Source organism: Oratosquilla oratoria, chromosome 32 (assembly GCF_046742065.1).
Source record: "Oratosquilla oratoria isolate Oo_2021 chromosome 32, ASM4674206v1, whole genome shotgun sequence".
Classification (NCBI taxonomy): Eukaryota; Metazoa; Arthropoda; class Malacostraca; order Stomatopoda; family Squillidae; genus Oratosquilla; species Oratosquilla oratoria.
In genome coordinates, this window is record NC_134808.1 from 27,530,007 (window position 1) to 27,547,994 (window position 17,988).

The following is a 17,988-nucleotide window of genomic DNA, read 5'->3' on the forward strand; positions in this document are numbered from 1 at the left end:
TGTCTCTTTTCATTATCCACTTGTTTATCTTTTTCATTTGTTTACCTATTTGTTTATTTGTTTACCTATTTGCCTATTTGTTCCCAATTTGTCTATTTAGATGATTTACTTCATCTTTTTATTTCATGTTTACCTTTTTTTTTTCATTTATTCAACTATTTACTTCCCTATTTGTTTATTACTTATGTGTATATTTTTTGTCTATTAGTTTATTTATAAGGTATTTCCTTATCTGTGTTTATGTGTTCGCTTATTCTTTAATCTACTTATGTATTTGTTTGTTCATTTATCTCTTTACCTGTTTCTTATTTTATTCATTTATCAATTTATGTATTTGTTTATTTATCTGCTTTTTTATTATTTTTATCTACTTATTTAATTACTTTTGTGAAGATCACCTGACAATATCCATAGGAAACAGGAGATTAGATAAGAGAGAGAGAGGGGGGGAAGAGGGTGAGGGAGAGAGAGGGGAGAGGGAGCGAGAGAGAAAAAGAGTAGGGGCGGGGGAAGTGAAGGAGCGAGAAAGAAATATATATATATATATATATATATATATATATATATATATATATATATATATATATATATATATATATATATGTATATATGTATATATATATATATATATATATATATATATATATATATATATATATAATAGAGAGAGAGAGAGAGAGAGGTGTTACATGTCGCTCACTTACATGTCTAATTAGGACATAAGACCTGTATTTCATCGGACTCCTTCAGCTTCATGTTTTCCATTTCATTGACCACACCATCATCAAAGCCGTTTCTCTCTCTTCCACGAGGTAAAAAACTTCCGAAGAGTCTTGAGTAGCAGTTCTCCTGAACAAGGCGCTGAAGAGGAACTCATCCATGACGGGGTGCTTTCGGGAGGTCCTCAGATTACCATCAGGAGAAGACTCAAGAGGAGGAGGAGGAGGAGGAGGAGGAAAGAGAAGGCAGATGGGTCGGAACCACCATCGATACTTATGTTAGGTATTCAGGGCTTTTGGTGAGAGGTATTGAAGTCAGTGTCGTGGATAAAGAAGAGGAGAGAGATAAAGAAGAGGGGCAGGAGGGGTAGGAGGAGGTGGGGGTAGGAGGAGGAGGAGAGGGAAGAGAAGAGAGGAGGATGAAAGCAACCTGTGCCTTCAGCAGATGTCAAGGAGCTCTTCTTCACGTGGATCATGACCTCAACCTTTTGCCCACGAGGTCAATAAAATCACCTGACGATGGGGATCGAACCGAGATAACGCGCAACCTCTTCGTCTGTGAGAGGGTTCCGAAGGTTTAAGAAGGAAATGGGCGAGAATTGGTTTACCAACAGAGTGGTTAACGAATGAAGTAAACCTAGTGACCATGTGAGCGCTGAAACTATTGGTTGTTTTAAGAGAAGGTTAGGTAAGGTTATCACTGAGGATAGGTGGTAAGGGACATGGAACTGCCTAGTTGAGGCCTAAAATTCTCTTGTAGTCTCCTCCATTCTTATTTTATGTTCTTATGTCTCACAGAAGTGAATAAAATCACCTGAAGACAGCCATGATAAGCAGAAATACGTTATCTGGCACGGATGGGAACGGTTATGGCGATAGAACGGGATTCTCGATCTTGCGTTCTTAAGCAAAGGTTGAAATCCAAGAGCTTCTGGAACACAGGCAAGGAAGGCCTCAGGGGCCTTTGCAATGAAGGAGCTAAGTCCAAGACTTTCTGGAGCAATCAGAGCCATGAAACGCCTGTGGGACTAACGCGAAGGACGGTCGAAGTCCAAAATCTTCTAGTGCAGAGCTAAGGAAGACCCCTAGAACCAGCACGAAGAAGGGTCGAAGTCCAAGAACTTCTGGGGCAGAAACAAGGAAGGCCTCTGGAACCAGCACGAAGAAAGGTCGAAGTCCAAAAGCTTCTGGGGCAATTAAAAGCCAAGGAAGGTCTCAGGGACCAACGCGAAGAAGGATCGAAGTCCAAGAGCTTCTGGGGCAATTAAGAGCCGAGGAAGACCTCTGGGAACAGCGCGAAGAAGGGTCACACTCGAGACGCCTCTTGAGACCAAAGAAAGATCCTTGAGGGGAGTCGGAGGGCATAAGGAAGGGGATCACGAGGTTCTTGGGACTGATAATGATCTATAGAGTGGAGGGAAATGGAGATGGAGAAGGGGAGGTGGAAGGGGTTGTAGAGGGAGGAATGAGAAAAGGGAGAGAATGCACGCACGCACGCGCGCACGCATACACACGTTCATGGTCATATACTAACACTGTGTGTAAGATTGAATGAATATAAAAAACATAAGAACACAGGAACATAAGAATAAAGGAGGCTGCAAGAGACCATATCGCCTACAATAGGCCTTAAAGAGAAAGAAAAAATAGGAGAGAGAGGGAATAGAGAGATGTTGGGGAGAAGTAGAGAGAAAGATGAGGAGAGAGGAAGAGAGAGAACGGGAGGGAGAGGAGAAAGAGAGAGAGGGTGAGGGAGAGAGAGAGAGAGAGAGAGAGAGAGAGAGAGAGAGAGAGAGAGAGAGAGAGAGAGAGAGAGAGAGAGAGAGAGAGAGAGATAAACGGGAAGAGGCATAGAAAAAAAGAGGATAGAAAGAGAGTACGTGGACGGAAGAGAGCAATTTAATTTACTTTCCTTGTCTCAGCACGTATGGTTCTTTCGCTCCCGAATTACGCTCACTTTCGTCCATCTTCGTACGCTTCGCGGGATTACGTCACTCTCCTGTCGATGGCGCTTAAGGTGTCATCACACTGGGCAATTTTTCCTTCAACTGTCGGAGCTGATTTGAAGCCCGCAGCTTTTGGAAAGGAACATGATATGCAGGAGGAAAATAGATTTCCCCCAGCATATAATAGGACATCCCATGTAAATTGTTGAGGAAATACAATTTACCATAATGATTTTATGACGGAAAAGGTTCTAGTAGTGGACAGTATCACCGATTAATTAGAGGTTGGAGGGAAAATAGCTTAGTGTGGTAACCCCTTTAGCCAACATTTCGTTGTCACTTCCTTGTCAGTATCTTCTTGTCACGTTTTATAAGTTTTATAAGATGCGCGATTTAACGTAAGGAAAGAGATAATGTAGGGGAGAGAGAGAGAGAAAGCGGGCGAGATAAATGTGTGAGAAATTACAGACAAGAAACAGAGACGGCCGGAGACAGAGAGAATAGCTATTAGACAGAATGAGAGAGAGAGAGAGAGAGAGAGAGAGAGAGAGAGAGAGAGAGAGAGAGAGAGAGAGAGAGAGAGAGAGAGAGAGAGAGAGAGAGAGAGAGATTAAAAATAAGAATGAAAGAATGAAAATAAGAATGAGAGAATGAGAATGAGAGAGAGAATAGGAATGAGACTAAAAATGGAAGAATAAAAATAGGAATGAGAGAATGATAATGATAATGCAAATGAGAGTGAGACTGAGAATGATAATAATGAAAGAGTATGAGAATGAAAGAAAGATAATGCGAACGAGAGTGAGAATGATAACGAGTGAGAGAGAATGATAATGAAAGCAAGATAATGCAAATGAGAATGAGACTGAGAATGATAATGAGAGTGGACCTGGAGATCCCTCAAGCCAGGTCATTCAGGTCATAAGTTGAACGAGTTCGGTATGTCAGACCCTAATCACATTACAAGTTGGATGCTTTGGGTCGTTGTAATTACTCACTCTGGCCATAAGAACATAAGAATGATGGAGACTGCAAGAGACCCTAAGGCCTACACTAGGCAGTTTCATGTCCATGACCACCTGTCATCCCCATATTTAAAGTTGTCTAATCTTTTCTTAAAACAACCGATAGTTTCAGCGCTCATGCAAGAACATAAGAATGAAGGAGACTACAAGAGACCCTAAGGCCTACACTAGGCAGTTCCATGCCCATTATCAACTTTCATTCCTATTCATAAAATTATGTAACCTTCTTGTAAACCAAACAATAATTTCGGCTCGTATTGCCTGGCTAACAAGTCTATTCCATTCGTTAACCATTCTGTTGGTAAAACAGTTCTTCCCTTTTTCCTTCTTAAACCTAAATTTGTCCAATCTAAATCCATTACTACAAGTCCTGTCCTGCTGTCTTAGAATGATGACCTTGTCTGGATCACCTTTGTTAAAGCCCTTGACCCATTTAAATACCTCTATTAGATCACCCTTATTGTGATCTGAGTTGGGATGGACGTACTCTTCGAGAAAGTGGGACGTTGGTGCAGCAAGTAGTACTATCAGGTGTATATACATAGGGCTGCAGTCACACGCACACGGGAACGCATACACACACACACACACACACACACACACACACACACACACACACACACACACACACACACACACACACACACACACACACATACGTACACACACGCTCACACACACATACGCGCACATACACAAACACACACACACACACACACACACACACACACACACACACACACACACACACACACACACACACACACACACACACACACACACACACACACACACACACACACACAGACGTACATAAAGGCAGAGACAGACACAGATAGACAGACAGACAGACACAGACAGGCATATAGACACTGATATACACAGACACAGATAGACAGGCAGACAGACATAAGCACATACACAGACAAACAAACACACGCACACACACACACGCACGCACACACACACACACACACACACACACACACACACACACACACACACACACACACACACACGTACATAAAGGCAGAGACAGACACAGACACAGATGGATAGACAGACAGACAGACATACAGACACAGACGGGCATATAGACACTGACATACATAGACACAGATAGACAGGCAGACAAACAGAAGTACATACACAGACAGACAAACATACACACACACACACACACACAGAGAGAGAGAGAGAGAGAGAGAGAGAGAGAGAGAGAGAGAGAGAGAGAGAGAGAGAGAGAGAGAGAGAGAGAGAGAGAGAGAGAGAGAGAGAGAGTGAGAGCAATATTTGACAAAAGCTCGTAGCAGGAGGCTAAGCCGATTTCCTCTGCCGGGCCAGAGGCTGAAGGACCTCGAGGGGGAAGCAGGCCTGACCTGACCTGACCTCTGTGACCCTTGACCTCGCACGTGATCTCATTATTCTCATTATCCTCATTATCTTTTATCGCGATAACGATCGTGATCCCCCCACCCCCTGGTGCTGCGGGTTGACCCACGGGCTGAATAGAATCCTGGGTTTTGTTGCGGAACGAAGGCAGTTCGTTTGTAGAGAAGGAGAAGGTCAAGGTGATTTTGGGTCCGTGGTTGTGTAGTTGGGTTAGATTAGGTTCCGTGGTTGGGTTAAGTCAAGTTAGGATAGGTTAAGTTAGGTTGCGTTAGGGTAGGTTACCTTAGGTTTGATTAGGTTAGGTTAGTTTTGGTTAGGTTAGGTTAGGTTGAGTTATGTTACGTTGTGTTACATTCTGTTACGTTATGTCGTATTAAGTCATGTTAAGTTAGATCATGTAAGTTAGATTAGGTTTTCTAGGTTTGGTTAGTTTAGGTTAGTTTAGGTTTGCGTTCGAATGATAGGTTATGTTAGGTTAGGTTGAGTTATGTTACGTTGTGTTACATTCAGTTACGTTATGTCGTATTAAGTCATGTTAAGTTAGATCATGTAGGTCAGATTAGGTTTTCTAGGTTTGGTTAGTTTAGGTTAGTTTAGGTGTACGTTTGAATAATAGGTTTAGCTTAGCTTAGCATAGGTCAGGTTAGGTTTGTCTAGGCTTGTCTAGGTTTGGTTAGTTTACGCTATTTTAGTTTTGTGTTGGAATAGGTTAGGTTAGAGTTAGGTTATGGTAAGTTAGGTTAGGTTAGGTTATGGTAAGTTAGGTTAGGTTGGGTTAGATCAGGTTAGGGTAATTTAGGTTAGGTTAGTGTAAATTAGCTTAGTTTAGAGTAAGTTGGGTAAGATTAGGGTAAGGTTAGGTTAGGTTAGGATAAGTTAGTTTAGTTTAGGTTCGAAGAGGTTTGGTTATGACAAGTTAGGTTAGGGTAAGTTAGGTTAAGTTGGGAAAAGTTAGGTTAGGATAAGTTATTTTAGGGTAAGTTAGTTAAGGTTAGGTTAGGATTTGTTAGGTTAGTGTAGGCTAGGATATGTTAGACTAGGTTAGGTTAGGATAAGTTAGGTTATTTTAGGGTAGGTTAGGTTAAGTTAGGCTACTGGAACATAAAACAAAAATTTGGAAAACAACATGACTGAAATATCGGGTAAGCACTGTTGGAGGATTTGTGTTTTGTTTTTCTTTGTATTTTTCTTTTAGGGGGGTTTAATACAGTTGTTCGGTAAAATTTCTACAAGAGGATAACGGAGAGAAAAAAGAGGAGGAGGAGGAGAAGGATGGGGAGGAGGAAGAGGAGGAGGAGAAGGAGGGTGAGGAGGAGGAAGGTAAGGAGGATGAGGGCGTAGAGGAGGAGATGGAGAAAGAGGGTGATGATGAGGAGAAGAAGGAGGCGAATAGGCGAATATATATATATATGTGTGTGTGTGTGTGTGTGTGTGTGTGTGTGTGTGTGTGTGTGTGTGTGTGTGTGTGTGTGTGTGTGTGTGTGTGTGTGTGTGTGTGTGTGTGTGTGTGTGTGTATTCAATAAAACACTAGAAACGTGTGTTCTATAGATGCAAGTTAACTACTAATGAAAAGAAACGACCGAAGCAGAGCGATTTCGTGTATTACATGCAGTGCAGAAATACACGAAAGCCCTCTGCTCCGGTCGTTTCTTTTCATTAGTGGTTACCTTGCATATGTATATATATATATATATATATATATATATATATATATATATATATATATATATATATATATATATATATATATATATATACATATATATATATATATATATTTGTGTGTGTGTGTGTGTGTGTGTGTGTGTGTGTGTGTGTGTGTGTGTGTGTGTGTGTGTGTGTGCGCGTGTGTGTGTTTCTGTAATCTGATTTCTTGCAACGGAAAAGCCACCTACACCACAACACCTTGACAATGTATGCGGAATACTTTACATTAGGAGTTGATGAGGTGTGCAGGATTCGAACCCAAACTAAATGAATACGAGAAGGGAGGAGACTACGCCAGGACGCGCTGAGTAGCTGCAGGGAACATTATTTACAAGCACTCATTTGATGACGTAATATGTGAGATTTCGTTACGTTATGTAACACGTGAGAATTCGTTATGTTACGTAACACGTGAGGTTTCGTTACGTTACGTATCGCGTGATGATTCGTTTCATTATGTAACGGGTGAGAAATCTTTACGTTACATAATAATCACGAGTTTCTTAAAACCATGTACTTTAATGCTCGTAGTATTAGGGAAAAAAATCAAGAAATACAGGCGTATGTCAAAAGCGAAATTCTCGATATGATAGGAATAACCGAGACATGGTTAAATGGTACAGAGTTCGAAGCCGAATTTAATATTGCGGGATTTAAACACTTTCATCAGGATAGAAACCACAAGAAAGGTGGGGGGTGTTCTGTTGTACGTTAAAAACAATGTCCATGCTTGTGTTTTAGAGAAAGTGAAACAAGATGCATATGATAGTTTGTGGATAGAGTCAACCCAAACAAATGGACAAAAAATTATTGTTAGAGTAATATATAGGCCAAAGACATTATCAATAGCAGACGAGAAAATGTTATTTCAAGAACTGTCTAGTTTCTGCAACCGGGATTTATTGATAATGGGTGATTTCAATTTTACTGACATTGATTGGATGACCCTTGAACATAGCCATATAGGTATTCGCTTGATTGATTTTCTTGGTGACAATTACTTAGTTCAGCATGTAAAAGAGCCCACAAGACATGGAAACTTACTCGATCTATTGATCACTAGCCGCGAAAGCATGATAACTGATGTAGAAGTCAGTGAAACTGTTGCAAATAGCGATCACAACTTAGATGCAAACTACTAAAAAAAAATAGAATAGATAATTGTGTTTCTTAAATACCCGATTTCAGTAAAGCTCAGTTCATAGGACTACGTCAGGAGCTTCAGCTTACAGATTGGGAGGCAAAATTAAGCGAAAGACCTGTAGATCAGATGTGGGAAATATTTCAAAATACGCTCGCTAAGATGATTCATACTTACATTCCTTTTAAGGACAGACGTCCCCCAAATCAGGCTTGCCCAAAATGGCTCGACAAAGAAACTGAAAAAAGTATTGCTAAAAAGAGACAGGTTTATAAGAAATATAAGTGCTCGGGTGCATCTAATGACTATCAAAGTTATGTATTAATATAGAGAGATTTAAGATAGACAATAAAAAAAGAAAACGACAATACGAAATGAGTATCACTGATAGAATATTCAAATGAAGGAATGTGTAATATCTTAAACAATTATTTTAGATCGGTATTCGTAAACGAACACCTCAAAGTGAACTCCAAACTGAAACCTGTGAAAAGTCTAGGGTAAACTTACTACGGTAAATATCACAAAAGAAAAAATTAAAAGGTACATAGATAAACTCAAAGTTAATAAGACACCAGGGCCTGACGGTTGGCATCCAAGAATCGTAAAGGAAATGAAAAATGAGATTGTTGTTCCATTAGAAATTATTTCCAAGAAATCCATCCAAGAGAATAGAAGCTAGCTAACGTTACTCCCATATTCAAAAAAGGTGACAAAAAGAAACCAAATAACTATAGGCCTATAAGTTTGACTTCAATCGTAGGAAAAATTATGGAATCTATCATCAGAGATGCTATCGATCATCATTTAGAAAGTAACCGTTTGATAAATGATAGCCAGCATGGTTTCAGACGAAAACGTTCTTACGTGACTAACTTACTCGAATTCTACAACACAGTTATCTCGAATTATGACGAAAGAAACAATATAGATTTAATATATCTAGACTTTGCAAAAGCTTTTGATACCGTCCCCCACGAAAGACTACTTACTAAATTAGCTTCAAACGGAATAAGTGGTAGCCTATTAAGTTGGACTAGTAATTGGTTGAATGATCAAAAACAGAGAGTCGTTTTAAATGGAAAAACTTCTAGATGGAAAAATGTTACAAGTGGAGTTCCTCAGGGTTCCGTTCTTGGGCCACTTCTATTCATAGTATATATAAATGATATATACTTTGGACTAAAATTTACTGTTACCAAATTTGCTGATGATAAAAAAATGTGCGGAATGGCAAATGATCACTTAAACCAATTGGATATTCAAAAAGATTGAGATAAATCACAGCAATGGTCCGAAAAGTAAATGCAAGGTAATGCACATAAGTAAAAATAACAGTAAGTACGATTACAAGTTATTTGGAAATTCGTAAACAAAAGTGAATAGTGAAAAAGATCTCGGTGTATTTATCAGTAGCGATCACAAATCCAAGCAGTGTATTTGAGCCTCTGATAAAGCAAATAAGATTCTAAGACTGATTGCGCGATCTTTTGACTTCAAAAGTCCATCACTCATTAACAACCTATATAAATCGTTAGTTCGTCCACATTTGGAATATGCTAATTTCCGTATGGTCACCGAATCTCATTAAAGACATTGACGGATTGGAAAAAGTACAACGGTGAGCCACAAAACTGATTCCAAATATCAAAAGTAAATCATACGAAAATCGTTTAAAACAAATGAATCTGTTTTCCTTAATACAGGTCTTTAAAATTTTAAAGGGAATTGATATAAAAAAAAGACAAAATTTTTACACTGAATGAGAATCAGACAAGAAACAATGGTCTCAAACTGTCCGGAAATAGATTTAATTTGGAAGTGGGTAGAAACAACTTCGCCAACCGTGTAGTTAATGAATGGAATAAACTCCCTGCAGAGGCAGTGCAATGTAGTTCAGTTCGAAGCTTTAAGAATCATTTAGATAAACACCTAAGCAAGATGCTGTAATGATTATCATTCATTTCATATTATTTGTTTATTTGTTTTGTTATCATTTGTCTGTTTATCATTATTTGCTTGATTCCCATTTACTATTAGTTATATGTCAATTTATTTTATTTACTATGTAACTGTTTGTTTATTATTGAACTATGCCTATGCATTTATTTATGTATTTTATTTATTATTTACATTATTATAATTTTTATTTATTCATGATTTTTTTTTTTCGCATCCGACCTAGATATGGACCAAAAGGTCTCCTGTCGGCATGCTCCGCCTTTGTAATCCTTTGAAACACGTGATTATTCGTTACATTACGTAACGCTTAATAATTTGTTACGTTACGTAACACATGAGGGTTCGTTACATTACATAACACGTGAGGATTCATTACGTTACGTAACGCGTGAGGAATCATTTCTTTACGTAACACGTGATGATTTGTTACGTAACGCGTGATAATTCGTTACGTTACGTAATATGAAGATTTGTTACGTTACGTAACACGTGAGGATGCGTTATATTACGTAAAACGTGATTATTCGTTACGTTATGTAACGTTAGAATCGTTGTTGCGTAACACGCGAGGATTCGTTACGTTATGTAACACGTGATGATTCGTTACGTTACGTAACGCGTGATAATTCGTTACGTTACGAAACACATGACTTGTTACGTTACGTAACACATGATTTGTTTCGTTACGTAACACGTGAGGATTTGTTACGTTACGTAACAGGTAAGGAATCATTGTGTTACGTAACATGTGATGATTCGTTACGTTACGTAACGTGTGATAATTCGTTACGTTACGTAACACGCGAGGATTCGTTAAAGCTCTTACGATCAAAATCTACAAACACAAATGAAATCACGATGTCATTATGCAACTCTCGTTGCAACTCAAGGACATAAAAAAAAACTCAATCTACTTTAATTTCGTTAGACTGAAGTAGCAAATAAAGCTTAATTCGACACGATATGAACCCAGGACTAAAGCGAAATTCGAGCTCCCTTGACAGACCTTGCTCATTGTCTGAAGAACACAAAATCACATTTCCAGACGTCATAAAGTTCATTTCATTGTAAAAAATGAAGTTATAGAGAACGGCCATATTGTGATTCACCACGGTCCTGGATCACGGGTTGGTCTCGTGATCGACAGCTGTTATCCACCCTAAGGAGAGCTCAAGGCTCATAGATTGCCCGATCTATGCGTAATACTGTGACCTTACGCGCACGCACACACACACACACATACACAAACACACACACACACACACACACACACACACACACACACACACACACACACACACACACACACACACACACACGAGTCCAGCACGTGATCCAAGACCATGGTGAATCACACACGAACGCACGCACACACACGCACGCACACACACGCACGTGTGTGTGTGTGTGTGTGTGTGTGTGTGTGTGTGTGTGTGTGTGTGTGCGTGTGTGTGCGCGTGTGTGTGTGCGTGTGTGTGCGCGTGCGTATGTGCGTGTGTGTGTGTGCGTGCACGCGTGCGTGTGTATGGAAACATGCGCGCGTGCGTATGTGCGAATATATATATATAATATATATATATATATAATATATAATATATATATATATATAATATATATATATATAGATATATATATATATATGTATATATATTAGTTCACACACAACAAATAACTTTTAAATACAGAATGCATTGAAAACTTTTACAATAGAACTATCCCATGTAACCATTTACATGTCAACGTATTCAAGACAAGTCCCTACAAATCGTCAACCAAAAACATCGAGGACACAAAAATTTGAACATTTGCTGGTTAGGTTCATTTTTTGAGTCGAACGAAAACCCATATCACCCTTATTGTTATCTCGTCAAAATACGCTACCATCATTGTTGTCTGCTTGGATGAGGCAGACAACAATGAATAGTTGCCTGTGTTTGAAGGAAGGATGGTAGTAGGAGATTTAAATAGCGTGGTTAACGAGTGGAATGGACTTAGTAACCATGTAATGAGCGCTGAAACTATTAGTTGTTTTAAGAGAAGGTTAGATAAATCTATGGATGGATATGATAGGAGGTCATGGATATGGAACTACCTAGTGTAGGCCCTATGGTCTCTTGCAGTCTCTTTCTTATGTTTTTATGTGAGCGCTGAAACTATACGTTGTTTTAAGAGAAGGTTAGATAACTTTATAGATAGATATGATAGGTGGTCAGGAACATGGAACTCCCTAATGCAGGCCTTATGGTCTCTTGCGGTCTCCTTCGTTTTTATGATCCTATGTGTAAAGGCGTCAGGTAGTTGGCGGTGAGGAGCCTACGCCAGGAGGCGCTGATTATCTACAGCCGAAGCCGTCACCTTTGCTCTATTATGGGTTTTGAGGACAATTGGGGGCAGGTAACTACATGTACATCTTTCCAGAGAGTTAAGGTACCTTAGCCACCACCTTTGCCCTGTCTGACCGGATAGCCATAGAGCGATGTCAGTCGTTGGAATTAGGATGAAGTAAAGTTGGGAAAGGGAGGATGGGATAATGGAAGGCAATTGAGCATTTTGGGATAATCTTGGAGTAGAAGAGTTGATGGGAAGATAGAGGGGAAGAGGAGAAAGATGAGGGGAAGATTGAGGTACGTAGTGAGGCTAAGAGGAGAGGGGAACTGGGAAATAAGACTTTTTCAAATAAACAGCGTTTCTATCCTTGTGGACAATAACGCACGGAAGAAGTGGAGTCAGAGAAGTAGTTAATGAGAGACTTAGGAAGGAGGAGATAAAGAGTAAGATATATAGAGAGAGATAACAGTATGATAACAGAAAGAGAGAACTTGAAGTGTATGACGGTAGGAGGAAATAAATGTGGAGATAGAGAAATGAGGGAAAGAGATAGACAGAAAGAACTAGAAGCGACTATAGAAGGGGAGAAGGAGAAAGAGGATGAATGATAGAAAGGGAGATGGAAGAAAGGACGGAGCGAATGAGTTTGGTCAGGAATGAAGAAATATGAAAAAAGGGGAAGAAAAATGGAAAGGGGGAGAGAACAAAAGAATGTAAGAACGGTTTTAGCAAACCACGGAACAGTTTTGCAGAAGAAGAGGAAGAGGAGGACGAGGCGGAGGAGGAGGAGTGGACAGAGGAGAGGGGCAGAGGGGAGAAGAAGGAAGATGAGAATAGGGGAAGTTTGGTGGAATTGTGATGAAAAAATTGTGAAACAAAAGAGGAAGGGGAGAGTGAGTGAAAGGAGAAGTAACAGTAATAAAAGATATACATACCTCTTGGTATGTATGTGTGTAGCTTCCCACAAAGGAACGATCGTAATCGGAATGTATCGGTCACTAAGCATTGGTGGTACCTTAAGAATTAGACGAATATATATGAAATACTACGTACGACTGTGATCAGAATGTATCGCTCAGCAAGCATAGATTATACTTTACGAATTATACGAATATATATGAAACACTGCATACGATTGAGATTAGAATGTATCGATCAACAAGAGATGATTATGTCTTGTAAATTAGACGAAGAATTATGAACGATCAAATGACACGAGAAGTTATCATAATGGATCGTTCAACAAGATATGATTGTGCTTTGTAAATCAAACGAAGACGTATGAACAAACAACGACGGTGATCAAAATTCATCGTTCATCAAACGTAGATTGTGCCTTGTAACTTAGATGAAGATTTAAGAAATTTATCGATAGTTTGTGGAATCATATGTCTATGAAAACAAAACCGGGTGGGGGGAATAGGAAAGTGAAGAAAAAGAGAAAAATAAAGAGAAAGAAGAGATGAAGAGAGAAATTGACCGATAACGAGAAAAGAATAATAGATGAGGCGTCGGAAGCGTGGTAGGAGAGGTAAAAAAGAGAAAGAGAGAAGACTGGATGATGGGTGAGAAAAGAGGAGGGAAAGAGAGAGAAAAGATTAAGATAAACTGGAGATGAAGAGCTTGGATTGAGTTTAGTCTTGTCATCATCATCATCATCATCGTCGTCACCCTCATCTTTGCCCGTATCATATTCATCTTCATCTTCGCCTGCATCTTCTTTATCTTTGTCCTCATATATATCCTTATCGTCTTCACTTTCATCTTCGCCTTCATCTTCATCATCTTCTTTATCTTCATTTCATCATCATCATCATCATCTTTGTCTTCATCTTCATCATCATCATCATCTTCATCTTCATCATCTTCTTTATCTTCATCTTCATCCTCATCATCTAACTCTTTGTCTTCAATTTCATCAATCTTATTTTCATCATCATCATCATCATCATCATCATCATGTTCATCATCATCATCATCATCATCATCATCATCATCATCATCATCATCATCATCATCATCATCATCATCATCATCATCATCATCATCATCATCATCATCATCATCAATATATCTCTTCATACTCATCCTCATATTCATACCCTTCATCCCCTTCATTCTCATTCTCATCCTCATCATCCTCATCCTCATCCTCATCATCCTCATCCACATTCTTATCCTCACCCTCTTTATCCTCATACTCATCCTCATCACCCCCATCCCTATTCTCACCCTCACCCTCCTCATCCTCCTTATCCTCATCCTCATTATCCTCATCCTCATCCCCATGCTCATCTTCATCCCTCTCCTATTCTTCTCCATCATTTCCCACGAGAGCCATTGACCTCTTCACATCACTCGTCTTTTTTTTTTTTTTCTTTTTCCTGCTGCCACTTTTTATGTTCGATTTCTTCCTCCTTCTCACACCTCCATCATCTCCTCCTCCTCCTCCTCCTTCTCCTTCTCTCCTTTCCCCCTTCCCAGTTTCCCTCCTCCTTCTCTCCTTTACTCTTTCCCTCCCTCCCTCCTTCCTTCCTTCCTTCCTTTCTTTCTACTCTTTCCCTCCTTCCTTCTTTCCCTTCCTCCTTCTTTCCCTCTCTCCCTCCTTTCCTCCTTCACTCTTTTTCTCCTTCCTTCTTTCTTTCCCTTCTTTCCTCCTTCCATCCTTCCCTCTTTCCCTTCTTTCCTCCTCCTTTTCTTATCCTCTCCCATCCTTCCCTCCTTCCTTTTCTCCTTATTTCCATCATTTCCTCCTTCCCTCTTGCCCTATTCCCTTCCTTATCTTCTCCCATCCTTCCCTCCTTCACTCCTTTGTTCTTTGCCTACTCCTCTCCTCCCCTCCTTCCCTGCTTCCCTCTTTCCCTCCTTCTCTCCTCCCCTCCTTCCCTCCTCCCATCCTTCCTTCTCCTTCTTCTCTCCTTCTTTCCTGTTCCCCTCCTCCCTTCTCCCTCCCCCTTCTTCCCTCCTTCCCTCCTTTCCTCTTTGCCTATTCCTCTCCTCCCCTCCTTCCCTGCTTCCCTCTTTCCCTCCTTCTCTCCTCCCCTCCTTCCCTCCTCCCATCCTTCCTTCTCCCTCTTCTCTCCTTCTTTCCTGTTCCCCTCCTCCCTTCTCCCTCCCCCTTCTTCCCTCCTACCCTCCAACTTTACTCCCTTCTTCCCTCCTTCCCTCCTACTCTCCTCTCCTTCTTTTCACCTTTCCTCCTTCTCTCCCCTCCTTTCCTCTTCCGCTCCTTCTTTCCCTTCCTTTTTTCCTTCTCTCATATAAATAAAATCGCCTGGCGACACCCAAATCAAAAATAATTTGCTTCAAGATACTATCTTTTCCTTCCGATGATCCCGCAAGAGAGACAGAGAGAGAGAGAGAGAGAGAGAGAGAGAGAGAGAGAGAGAGAGAGAGAGAGAGAGAGAGAGAGGGAGGGGGTAAGGAGTGGAATAAAAAGTTGGGGAGAGAGGGACTAGGAGCAAAAGAGAGAGATGGAAGGAGAGGCAGGACATGAGAGTTGAAGAGAGAGTACCAGTCAATATTGTATAGTCAGGATATATGGAAGGCTTGAATGTGTGTGCGCACGCCCGTGTGTGTGTGTGTGTGTGTGTGTGTGTGTGTGTGTGTGTGTGTGTGTGTGTGTGTGTGTGTGTGTGTGTGTGTGTGTGTGTGTGTGTGTGTGTGTGTGTGTGTGTGTGTGTGTGTGTGTGTGTGTGTGTGTGTGTGTGTGTGTATGTACGTCTGTCTTTGTAAATATATGAATATACATGTGTAACCATCAACATACACATGCCTGCACGTATTGTACATATTGTACATAATGTACATATAGTACATGCCACATTCAGAAAACATACACCTTTTCATTATATCATTTTTGAGGCTGTGACTCACGTATTTGTACAAAAATTCTCTCTTAATTATCTGATAGTCTACCAAAATGAATAATTAATTCAGGTTGTATGAAAAATTAATTGTGAACATGGCTGTTTATTAATTAGCCAAAGATACCCAAACGTTCGCTGAATCATTATAAAAAAAAATAATAATGTTTCGCAAACATTTGTAATCCTTTCGTATTGGTCAATTTTAGGTGGAACTAAATTTCGCGATGGAGAAAAAACAACTTTTAAACGGAACTATTTTTCGCGACGGGAAAATATAAAAACAGTGGCTTTTAGGTTACGAATATGGTTTTCAAAACGTGTATACTCTTCGTCATCTATGTTTTTTATATATTATAGTACTCTATGCACAACCGAGGTAGTTGTGAATTCCTTTGTAAATAGTCAATTTTTAGTTTCACGTATGATACATTGCCAACGAAAAGGGTTGAACGCCATTGATCAACTAATCGACGCTTTATTTGACCAAAAACAGAATGGACAGTAATTATAATGTCCATATACGTACCCGTATCTGTGGCAGGCTCATTGGCTTCGTCTGTATGTCTGTATGTGTTTCTGTGTCTGTCATTGTACCTGTGACTTTCCTTGTTTGCATGTGTGTGTCTGCCTGTGTCTATGGGTCATTGTGTCCGTGACTATGTGTGTGTGCTTGTGTGTGTGATTCACCATGGTCATGGATCACGTGTTCGACTCGTGATCGACAGTTATTTCTTTCCCGAAAGAGAGCTCAAAGTTCATATATGACCGATCTATGGGTAATGTTGTGACCTTACACGCACACACACACCCAACTCCCCGCCCACGAGAGTTGGAGTAACGACTCGAAGCGCAGCGATACTGAAATTATTTCAGCCCTGGGCAGGATTCGAACCCGGAACGCCGTAGTGGCAGCCGCGCACCTTACCACCGCGCCGTCAATTCGTGTGTGTATGTGTGTATGTATTTATTTACCTAGTTGTATTTACCTAGTTGTATCTGGGGAGCTACGCTCGCGATGCCCCGTCCCTGTATTTCTCCATATCTAATTTGATCTTAAATTCGTGTATTGTTTTTGCACACACTATTGTTTCGTCTAGTATGTAAGAACATAAGAATGAATGAGACTGCAAGAGACCATAAGGCCCACACTAGGCAGCTCCGTATCCATCACTACCTGTCATCCCCATCCATAAAGTTGTCTAATCGTTTCTTAAAACAACTGATAGTTTCAGCGCTTACTACATGGTTACTAAGTCTATTCCATTCGTCGACCACCCTATTAGTAAACCAATTCTTGCCTATTTCCTTCTTAAATCTAAATTTGTCCAGTTTAAAACCATTACTGCGAGTCCTGCCCTGTTGTTTTAATATGATGACCTTGTTTGCATCACCTTTGTTAAAGCCTTTGATCCACTTGAACACCTCTATTAGATCACCCCGCAATCTGCGTCTTTCCAGAGAGTGTAAGTTAAGGTGCCTAAGCCTCTCTTCGTAAGGCAAATTTCTGAGTTCATGATTTTTTTTTCTTCTTTTCATTTTTCTTTTTTTAGCGTGTGTGTGTGTGTGTGTGTTTATGTTTGTGTGTGTGTATGTATGTGTGTGTGTGTGCGTGTGTGTGTGTGTGTGTGTGTGTGTGTGTGTGTGTGTGTGTGTGTGTGTGTGTGTGTGTGTATGTGTGTGATTGTGTCAATATATCTGATAACGTCTATCCTATCAAAATTTATTTTGAATATTTATCAATTTATTAATTTACTTATTCTATTTGTTTATTTATCTATTCATTTATTTATTTTCGTTTATCTATTTATTCATTTATTTCGGAGTAGATTTTTGATAACACAAGTGATCTATAGATTCAAATGTCGTTATTTTCGTCTCCTTTATTCATTTATCTATTT

General features: G+C 39.9%; 1 protein-coding gene across 1 annotated transcript in view; it reads left to right on the forward strand.

Moving 5' to 3' along the window:
• Positions 1-2,724: 2,724 nt before the first annotated feature.
• Positions 2,725-17,988, forward strand: part of LOC143017559 (neuronal acetylcholine receptor subunit alpha-7-like) — a 287,696-nt gene continuing 272,432 nt past the window's right edge. The window contains exon 1 of the mRNA XM_076172347.1: positions 2,725-2,862. Within this exon, the coding sequence (XP_076028462.1) occupies positions 2,725-2,862 (138 nt within the window). The remainder of the gene's footprint in view (positions 2,863-17,988) is intronic.